This window comes from Clytia hemisphaerica, unplaced genomic scaffold (genome assembly GCF_902728285.1).
Source record: "Clytia hemisphaerica strain Z4C2 unplaced genomic scaffold, Clytia hemisphaerica genome assembly, whole genome shotgun sequence".
Taxonomy (NCBI): Eukaryota; Metazoa; Cnidaria; class Hydrozoa; order Leptothecata; family Clytiidae; genus Clytia; species Clytia hemisphaerica.
In genome coordinates, this window is record NW_027104057.1 from 1,603,644 (window position 1) to 1,615,085 (window position 11,442).

At 37.3% G+C, this 11,442-nt stretch overlaps 2 protein-coding genes across 2 annotated transcripts in view; both read left to right on the forward strand.

Annotated features, from left to right (window-relative positions):
- Positions 1-11,442, forward strand: part of LOC136812327 (bifunctional 3'-5' exonuclease/ATP-dependent helicase WRN-like) — a 92,830-nt gene that overhangs the window by 78,694 nt on the left and 2,694 nt on the right. The window lies entirely within an intron of this gene.
- Positions 5,340-10,134, forward strand: LOC136812326 (uncharacterized). The gene is made up of 6 exons (XM_067068826.1): positions 5,340-5,414; positions 5,521-5,577; positions 5,940-6,086; positions 6,368-6,469; positions 7,517-7,700; positions 9,675-10,134. Exons 2-6 carry the CDS (start codon positions 5,521-5,523, stop codon positions 9,941-9,943), a joined length of 759 nt encoding a protein of 252 aa, XP_066924927.1. The 5' UTR covers positions 5,340-5,414; the 3' UTR covers positions 9,944-10,134.

Here is an 11,442-nt window from a genome sequence, read left to right on the forward strand (position 1 = left end):
CTTCTTTCGTGTAATTGTAGGGGTATTAAAGATATTAATGGATATACTATTTCAAAATCAACATTGTCCCCATCACAATTTGCTTTTCTTATCATTCTGCAAATCGATTAATGCGACCATCAAAATCATTAAAAAATATGAGAATCTGGGCATGGGTATGAGTTTGAGTTTGGGTCATAATGTTGCTTTCTTCTTCAACTTTGAAGAAGGTTGAACAAAAAAAATACATACCACAGAACGTTGCTTAGAAAAGAATGCTCAGCGGAAGCGTTTTTTGGATCTTATTTGTATCCCTTCGAAAACTATTTCAAAAACTTCTGAAACTATTTCTGCAGTGTTGCACTACAAGTGTGCGCTTCGATTCTATGTAAAACTTCTAATTTAAGCTTGTAATTTAAAAATATGAAAGCCACATCCATTTTTTTGAAAAACGCAATAAAAAATCAGCCAAAATTTTGCTTTTTTTAGCTAGTAGCACTTTTTACCCTTACTGTCATAAATGATTATGTTGAATACCCCTAGGTAGGGAATTGAAATTCTAAGATGGTAGGTTCACTTTTGGATTGTTCTACGCCTGGGGGGGGGGGGGGGGGTACTTAAGCAAAATGGATGTGCGATCCATGAGCATACCTTTTTCACACTCTCGAAACCCATCAAAAGGGTGCAAAATCCGTTTTAAAAAGCAATCGAGTCTCTTTAAGCGCTCAAAAACTATACGAAAATCAAAATTCAACTCCTGCAAAGGGAGAATTTTGGCTGAAATTTCGAGGAACAAATCTTTCTAAGGGTGGCAAAACGTAAAAATGGACCATTTTCGAAGTTAAGTCTTTCTAAGGGTCGATTTTCGAACTTTGGCTCGGACCATGCTCGGACCGACCCCGAGGTTCTGCAAAATGCACAACGAACCTGTTTTGTCACCCTTTAAGCACGTTTTTGGTTCAAAGACAACCGCGAAATTTAACATCAGCAGCGTTGCGATTCTATACACTTTATCTAACAGAAATAGTCACATACTAGCCGTCACCCGGCGTCGCACCCGCCGAGGAGTAGATAAGCTGAACGCATCATAAGCTGGGGGATGACGGGGGAGGGTAAAAAGATTTGATTTGTAAGCTCAAAGAACGAAAAATTTCCACTTAAGACCGATCATAACTCGAAATATTGCAAATTTCATGTTTTTGTCGCCATTTGGGCCCTTAATGACGTCATCGAAAGGCTAATAAATTTTTTACTTCACTGAAATCAATTTGTCATTTACCCAAAAGATTCTCTTGATGATTTCCGATCCAGTGAGGGGTCGATCATTGCTTAAATCCTTCTCAAACTCCAGATAACAGATTTTCAGGTTTTGATGACGTCATCAGACCCAAAATGCCTCAGTTTGAATATATTTATTTTCGAAAGTCTCTATATACCCACTCTTACCCCTCCCATCTTATTCTCCATAAAATTCTCGATCCAATGAGGGGTCACCAACCTCCCAACTCCTTTTCAAACTCGAGATATCGCAATTTTTCTGTTTTGATGACGTCATCAATTGAAAATGCCTAAAAATTCAGCCAAATTATAAAGTCTTTTTCAAGCCATAGAAACTCTCTCATCTTATTCTCCATAAAATTCTTGATCGAATGAGGGGTCAACGACCTCCCAACTCCTTTTCAAACTCGAGATATCGCATTTTCAAGTTATTCCCAAATATGTGACGTCATTGGGTCCCTTTACCCCTAATGTTGTCAACGGTCAATTCGCGAATTTTGAAATTTTTGCGGTCAACGGGTAGCGTATGCCCCAAGGGTCCCAAAAAACCCAAAAACGTCAATTATTTCTACGGGAAAGTGGGTTTTTAAATTTGCGAAAGATTGACACTGCAACGACTTCTTAAAAAAAACGCTAATTTTCACTCTTCCCCTGACCACTTTCGCTTTCGTTTTCAACCACCCACCCACCCATCCATCCAACCAAATAGTCGGTCACGTAACTTTCGAACCCCCATCTCAAAAATCCATAATGGCCCCCTCACGGCTCACTCACATTAGACTTTTAGTATATAGACTAGCCGTCACCCGGCGTCGCACCCGCCGAGGAGTAGATAAGCTGAACGCATCATAAGCCCTTTGGATGGTAAAAGGGAAACTATAGACTGAATTAATCCCAAAGAATGAACAATTGCCACTTGACACCGATCAAAACTCTAGAAATTGCAATTTTCATGTTTTGTGACGTCATTTTGGCCCTAAATGACGTCATCGAAATGTGATAAATTGTTCACTTCACTGAAATGAATAGATTATTTACCGAAAAGGTTCTTTAGATGAATTCCGATACAGTGAGGGGTCAATCATTGCTTGAATCCTTCTCAAACTCCAGATATTAGATTTTTCAGGTTTTGATGACGTCATCGGACCCAAGATGCCTCAGTTTGAATATATTTATTTTCGAAAGTCTGTATATACCCACTCTTACCCCTCCCAAATTATTCTTCATTAAATTTCCGATACAATGAGGGGTCAACGACTTCCCAACCCCTTTCCAGTCTCGAGAAATCGCATTTTTCATGTTTTGATGACGTCATCAACTGAAAACGCCTAAAATTTCAGCCAAATTTAAAAGTCACTTTCAAGCCCTATAACCCCTCCCATCTTATTCTCTATAAAATTATCGATCCAATGAGGGGTCACCGACCTCCCAACTCCTTTTCAAACTCGAGATATCGTATTTTGAAGTTTTTCCCAAATCTGTGACGTCATTGGGTCCCTTTACCCCTATTGTTGTCAACGGTTTATTCGCGAATTTCGGAATTTTTGCGGTCAACGGGTAGCTTATGCCCCAAGGGTCCCAAAAAGACCAAAAACGTCAATTATTTCCACGGGAAAGTGGGTTTTTAAATTTGCGAAAGATTTGCACTGCAATGACTTCTTCACAAAAACGCTAATTTCCACACTCTTCCCCTGACCACTTTCGCTTTCGTTTTCAACCACTCACCCAACCAACCATCCAACCAAAAAATCGGTCACGTAACTCTCGAACCCCCATCTCAAAAATCCATAATGGCCCCCTCACGGCTCACTCACATTCTACGTTTAGTAATATAGACTAGCCGTCACCCGGCGTCGCACCCGCCGAGTAAAGTGTTGTTGAACACATCAAAAGCCCTTTGGATAGTAAAAGGGAAACTTTTGACTGATTTAATCCCAAATAACAAAAATTGTCACTCAAGAAAAAGAAGACCAATCAAAACTCGAAAAATCGTAAATTTAATGTTTTGTGACGTCATTTGGGTCCTATATGACGTCATTGAATGGGTAATAAATGTTTTGCTTGACTGAAATCAATTTGTCATTTACCGAAAAGATTCTCTCGATGATTTCCGATACAATGTGAGGGGTCAACCATTGCTTAAATCCTTCTCAAACTTTAGATATTCTATTTTTTAGGTTCTGATGACGTCATCGGGCCAAAGATACCCGAATATATTTATTTTCGAAAGTCTCTTTATACCCACTCTTACCTTTCCCAACTTATTCTCTATTAAATTCCCGATCCAATGAGGGGTCAACCATCTCTTAACTCCTTTCCAATCTCGAGATATCGCCTTGTTAAGTTTCTAAGCTATCTTCCGTAAAAGCCCGGGCTATAAAATATACGGTCTATCACGTTGCTATGTGAACGAATTTAAAGAAAAATGGCGGATTCCCGATATAAACAAAACACAAGGAACAAAAATGTGTCACAGATTAGAAAAAGTTTACTTTTCCAATTTTTCCCTCCCGGTTAACCATTTTACTTTTTATAAAGACATCATGATTAATAACTGAATAAGAAGCTAAGCTCAAGGCCAAAATCATTTAGACAGAAAATATGAATTTAGCGAGGACAAAAAACTTGTACAGTATAAAATGAAAATATCAGCCGCTCAATATTAAAGGAACGCAAAGAAATGGAAGATAGAATAATATCAATATTTTTATAATGAGGTTTAGTGGTAATTGAAGAGGTGCTAGTGATAAATTTAATGTATATAAATCTGAATGAAATTAGAATGATTCATTTTATCATGATGGTGTCAATAACTATAACCTTTTCCTATTTACAACATAATAAAAATGATGGAAAATAAAGTGTTCTTATAAAACAAAGAGTCGGTTGGTCTAAAACTTGAGTCGGTCGGTCGGTCTAAAAAAGTGAGTCGGTCGGTCGGTCTAAAACGTGAGTCGGTCGGTCGGTCTAAAAAAGTGAGTCGGTCGGTCGGTCTAAAACGTGAGTCGGTCGGTCGGTCTAAAAAGTGAGTCGGTCGGTCGGTCTAAAAAAGTGAGTCGGTCGGTCAGTCTAAAAAAGTGAGTCGGTCGGTCTAAAACGTGAGTCGGTCGGTCGGTCGGTCGGTCGGTCGGTCTAAAACGTGAGTCGGTCGGTCGGTCTAAAAATTGAGTCAGTCGGTCGGTCTAAAAATTGAGTCAGTCGGTCGGTCTAAAAAGTGAGTCGGTCGATCGGTCTAAAAGTGAGTCGAATCGGTCGGTCTAAAAAAGTGAGTCGGTCGGTCTACAAAGTGAGGCGGTCGGTCGGTCTACAAAGTGAAGCGGTCGGTCGCAAAAATATGCCATTTTCAATTTTCAAGAGGGCTAAAATAAATGTTTCCATTGGTCGGTCTTTGGTCAATTTGTTTATTTTGTTAAGATGGTTGGTTGCGATAAGCCCCATAATAATTTCTGAAGAACAACTGTACAAATCCATAACAAAATGTTCTCTATTTAAGAAACAGGATACCATGTCCATTAGACCATTCCCTATCCATGTACAAACGATGGCACCAGTGACCAGAGCAGAAAGATCAGATCAATCAATTAATATTAAAAAACCAAAGAGCTTCTTGCTTTTCTATTTACTTTTACGAAAATTACCAGTAAAGTAGAATTTCGAAAACGAAGATACGCTTCGGAACCGGGCGACGTTTCCCGATCGGCAAGGAACCGTAGGCGTGTTGTCCGGTGACGTGTCTCAAACAAAACGTACTCCGCCTCGAAAAAAGAACACTCTACTGTTTTCCCGCTCGGAGCTCGATCTAAAAAGAGTTTTGGAAAAAAATCCATAATGGCCCCCCCACAGCTCAATACGAATTAGACTTTTAGTATATAGATTCGTGTTCAATCAAAAAATCGCCTCCATCGAGGCTAAAGACTTTGAGAAAAGAAAAATTTCGTGAAAAACAAAACACTTGAAACGAAACTCGAATAGGAAGTAAAATGCTGAACAAACAAAATTCATAAGAGTATTGGTTTTTCAAAAAATCTATACGGAGAAGAGGCCCTTCTGCGTAGAGGTTACATTGGCCACATAAAGTATAAATAGGAGAACAATTTGGGTATTAAACATCACAACTGTTTCGAAGAACGACAAGGAAGAAATAACGCAAAGAAAAGGTATTTTAATCAGCATCTTCACTTCATCTTTTTAAAATAAGCTCTGGCAATTTCTGTTAGTAGTATGACACGAAATTTGACCATTTCTAATTTAACTTTTCTTTAGATGTCGTTTATATCAAATTGCTTGATTCCTTTGGCATGTATCATTCTTGCAATCCAGGTAAATTTAACTTTGTTTAAAACCTAAAATGTGAGAATACCTAAAGAGTGGGACAGTTTCAGGGAGAGGTGGCCGAATGGGTCAAGGGCACCAGTGCTTTAAACCATAGGATCCAGGTTCGAATACCTCTCTTCTTCCAATGTTCCATTCAGTTTAGAGCCCGTGAAAACAATCAAAAGTCTTACATTACTGGGCTATCCTCGTAAATATTGCCTCTGACATCATTTATATATTTACATTATAGTATATAAAAGTTACACTGTGTTGACTTATTTGGTATTACCATTTTTCAAACTGGTAAGTAACTATTCCTGGTGAATTTTGGAACTTCTCAGAGCTTTGATGCTGTTATTTCTCTCCAGGGCCAACTTTACGATTTGGAATTTAAAGAGAATGGTCAAACATACAAAGAATTGATCACAGTGGATAAAGTTAATCAAATTATCGTATTTGACGTTCCCACGCATGGAAACCGAAGCGCAGCTACCTATCTTAAAGATTTCATTAATGTAAGTGAAACCTAGTCATTTAGCAACTTTTGTGGCACCCAAGTTCAAATTCATTTGCTTAATCGCTAAGTTTGTTCAAAGTTAGTAACCAATCTTTAGCACCGAGAAAAATATACTCAAAAGTTTTATCCTTGCTGATATTTGATATCTGATGATATAATTTCAAGCCTTTTATTTTACGGTTCTCTCTTTCAGATAAATTCTTAAATTAAGGTCACTCTACTCTATCTTGAATTTATAACATACAGTATATACTTTTGATTTTCCATTATCTTTAATAGCGTTTAACAGTGATGCGAGACGACAAAGCCAAAACATGTTACGTGTGGAAGATGAAGAAAGACGAACCAACTCCTGACTCTGTTCTCAAAGCTCTCAAAAAGGTAGCGTTCGGAATTAGCGTTAATTTTTAAGTCAGGCCAAATTTCATACTTTCTTGTGGTTGTCGTAAGATCTTTTCAAAAAAATTTTCGTTGCTGAAATATAGATATTAGAAAAAGCTGCCACTTTGCTCGCCGAATTGTTCCAAAGATATCTTCTTTAACCGTATTAACCCCAACCTTTTTTGATTTTGGTTGCCTAAAGGGTAGAATCTACCACCCCCGATTATTTGTTATCTACAATCATGGTCGAAATATATTGAGAATTCCGGTCATTTTAACGTTTTTCAAGATTTAAAGTTCTGGCGAGAAAGTCGATTTTGGGTTATCTCTTTAATTTAATCGAATATTTCAATTTGGGAGGGTTTGGCAGACTTCCAGGCTATATTCTGAGCCTTATTGGACTATTGTTGAACTTTTAGATCCTGAGATCCTAAGGTCCCAAATCAGAGTTAAAACTCTACCCTTCGAACCTACTTTAGAGCACTTACAAATCGATTGTGGTTTTAAAACTTCCTGGGGAATTTCCTTTTTTCTCAAATATTATGACCTTGATTGTAGAAAAGCTATGGCCATGAAAATTGGTACAGATGTTCTCCATCATGACACAAACTTCCAAGAGGAAAAAAACCTGATGTAGCCAAGCTATGACCCTAAAAATTTACACAAGTACTCCTAATAAGATTTTATTAAAAGTCAGAAAGTTTCAAATCGTTCCAAAAATTCTTCTGCGAGATATACACAAAAGAACATCAGCATGATAGATTCTACTCCCCCCCTGGGGCTAATAGGGCTAATAACCCAGCAGGCACACGACGTTGTTTAAACGTTAATCTAACGTTATATGGACGTTTTGAACGTTAGATAAACCTTGAAACAACGTTGTGTGCCAGCTGGGAAGGGGCGACAACAAAAATAGCAACTTAGAAGATTGACATCCAAGTTTTTCACAATTTTAGTCGACCCTCCACGCCCTTCAACGAATTATATCAAGTGGCCATGTTAATTTAGAATTTAACCACAATACTTAAATCAAAACACATTCTCTAGGTCAACTACAAGTTCCCTCAAAACCGTTACTGGATCGAGACTGAAAACATGCTTCCCATGGGAGTGTTTGATTTGTCACCTTATCCAATCATCGATCAGTTCTGTGATAAGCGAAGAGTACTGGAGGTCAACATTTACGCCAAAATTACTGACATGGAACGAGATGCCAAGGCTGACTTATTGAGTAAGTTCTTTTTTTTTAATTTTTAAAGGTCTGGAGAAACAAGTTTCATAAAAATGAAACATAAAGAAAGCTGCAGTTCAAATGCTAAACTTTGTTTCAGTGGCCCACCCGCCTCAGAAAAATCTCAACATTAAACAATTTTTGTCACCTGTCTGTCGCCAATTTTTGTAGCTTCAATGAAAGTTTTTTGTAACTGTTTCTGGTTTTTAGTTTTTGAAACCGATTTGTATGTATTGTCTTTCCGTCATTTGAGGTGGGACCGGGAGGCGGGGCCACTGGCAACTTTTCCATCAAATTTTAACCCTTTTCGTATTTCAGTTTTCAATTGTTTCTATTTGTTTGATGAAAAATGTTTCAAGTAGACCCAGACCTTAATTATTGAAACAAATAGGAAAGTTAGTACGTACTTTTACAAGAATAATTTAATGAAAACACCCGGGTAGCACTCATATGGTCCGACCCAAGGGCATGTGCCGCCCTTGAAGGTAGGTTTTTCGAGGCCCTCGAAATACATTGTAAGGGTGTACTTTTGATAGAGTGCACTACAAGGGTCTTCTTTTAACTGGATACACTGTAAGGATGTGTTTGGGGACTGCTGAATCGCAAGTCTGTCAGTAGAAATCTAATTTATCTTTTATTGTTTGACACGCACCCATTATGATTTGTTTTGCACATTGTGTCGGCATCTCAGGCTCATTTTTGCTGCCCAGCAAAATAAATATGCAATCAAACTACACTGTAAGGGAGAGAAACATTTCGGTAAAATGCACCAAATGTAATTTTTCAATACTCAAGTTCAAGAACTGCACTGTAAGGGTCCCATTTTGAAAGACAATTTTTTGGGGCATGACCATGTCGTTTAGAAATCAAGTGCCCCCATTGAGTTTAAAGCCCGAAGGGCTAGAGTAGAATCTCTAAGCTTTCTCAGGCAAGAAAAAGTGAAGCCTTAAAAAATGCGCCGTATTTTTGACGACAGATTGAATCTAGCAATTCCTTTGTTTACGATTGATATTTTTTTTCCAAATTTAGCGGTAAATTTTATTTTCAATCTGTCATTTGTGTAAAAACCAGGCGAAACGCTCAAGGCCGCGCAACTTTGGTAGGATTTGTTGGCTTCAAATCCTACCAAAGAGATTCGATTCTAGCTCTTCGGGCTTATACTTCATTGGTGCCCCACCGGGTGAAAACAAAGCTCGAAACTTAAGAGATAATACGAGAATCAAGTTTCAGAAAAGGCAAAGGGAAGGACGAATTTAAGCTAATTTAAACAAAGAGTATTTTACGAAAAAACAAGAAAGCCTAAGCGGCGTAAAGGTTCAGCAGTGTTGGCACTGTCAACAACAGGAGCAAAATCTTTCAATGTACTATATTTTTCTTTTATAAGCATAACGTTTATAAGCATATGTAGGCTCAGTTTTTGGTACCTAAACAATGGCTCTATTGTTTGAAAACAATAGAATGCTAAGCATAATGCGAGCCTGATGTAGGGGCAGACACTTGCTTATAAAAAAAAACATGTTGACTTGAGTCGGGCGAGCAATAAAGATTTAATTACTTTAAACTTTTTTCTACTAATAAAGAAAGAAAGATTTGACCATATAAGTTGGAGGTATTAATTATATGTGGTTTTCTCTTACGCATGCGCACAATAGAAAGTCAGATAGTTTGATTTTTGCCTGGAATAGTCGATTGTCGATTGATAATTGCGCGCATAGGCCCCGACAAAGTCAAATCTTTTCGACCAGTTGTATTTTAAAGGCCCATTGCGCTACGCGCTGGGCCAATAAGAAATATCCAGTCATTTGAGTCACGGATCGTTCTTAATAAAAATTGTTTCTTTCTTTTGGAACAAAGCTAAACTATGACTAGAAATTTGATTTGCAAGTTCATAAATCCTCATGACATTTGTCATTTACTCCTTGGTTAATTATAATATTTTATTGAAATAGTTCCTACTCTCTTTTTTCCATCTAGGCCGTTACTCGAATAGCCGTGTTCGACGAGCATTGAAGGTCAAGGATTACACTCTCTGCGACGAAGCTTCACATCATAAAGAGGTTACAAAGTGTTATAAAGCTGGTAAAATGAATTTGTTGTCGCTGAGGTGTCGAATCCTCGATAGACCAAAATGCACATACACAGTCAGCTGTAAATTTGATCCAAGCAAAAGTGGTTATTTTTGTCCAGATCCAATTCACAGTATGACACAAATTCATTGCTGTGACCCAAAATGCAATTGGTAAAAGATCTTACAACAAATTTGGTGCCGTCTCTTTTATTTAGTTATTTCCCACATAACGAGCTCTAACCATAGCCAATACCAAATTTTAAGAGGCATCAAAGAAAGACGTTTTTATGATCTATATTATATGCTATAATGTGATTTTCTTATTCTAAATTGTAATGATTTCAAGGTGAAAGAGAACATAATTATGGTAACTGTATACAATGTTAATAAGCTTAATTTTTGGCCCCGGCAGGGGGAGGTAAAATCTACCACGCTGATGTTCTATTGTGTAATTCTCCGAAAAAAAATTGAAATGATTTGAAACTTTCTGACTTTTAGTAAAACTTTGTTAAAGAAGGTGCAAATTTTTGGGGTAATAGATCAGGAGATCAGGTTTTGTTCTGCGACATAAAGCTAAGCTAAAATCACTGAAAACTCAACATATTAAAACGCTAATTTGAACTAATTAACCAATCATACCCCCATTATAGTACTAGGGCTGCAAACTAACGGGACTCAGGCCTGACTCTTGGTACCCTCGGACCCTTAGCAAGACTAAAAAGGAGGAAAAAGGAAAATGTTGTGAATTTTAATAATCCTACTAGGACTAATTTCGATCTTTCTGATGGCAAAAAGATGAAATTTTCCTATTTTTCCGACCCTTGGAGGGGCTAAATTTTGATTCCTGATTTTTCCAACCCTGGACTGTCAGTTTCCAAAAAAGGCACCCTTAAGGGCGGCGCAGACCCGTACCCCCACCCGGGGACGTCATCACCAATAACGCTTTTTGCAAAATCAAATTTATATCTTTATGGACAATTAATCCATTACTAAAGGGAATACTAAAAATAAGCTGCTTTTTAAGTTTCTATCAATATTTTTTCTTCTTTAAAATCTTTATTGTATTTTACAATACAATATATAAAAATATCTCAACGAAAATTAAAAGAGAACAAACTCGCCAAAACCATGAAATATTACTGGGCGCGTTTACACTGGAAGGTTTCCTTAATTAAATCCATCAAAGTCAAACAAAGAGATTATGATTGATGAATACAGTTTCATCTTTAAATTTTTTTACAGTTCTTTATAGGTCCACGAGATCTATTATAACATGTCAATTGATGTTGCTTAAAGGCTTCCCATTGGTAGATTTTTATTAATATTTTCAAAGTTGCCTGTGATTGGTTGGTATTGGTATCCATACATCACTCGAAATCTGTAGACATATTTGTTATAAGTATATGTAATCACATGATAACGAGTGCAATTCGAATATAATTGCACGAGTGATTTTTTTGTTATTAATTTTCCGAGTCCGAAAGGACGAGGAAAATTCGAAACAAAAAAATCACGAGTGCAATTTTCGAATTGTACGAGTTATTATGTGATTACGAGCTAATCGCACAATGGCTTTCACTACTTTTTCCCAGTTAGGAAAGTAAATTACAGAAATTACACTGAGAGTTTTATATTTTTCTCTTCTCTCTGTGTCTTTCTTTTATTGTTGTTTAT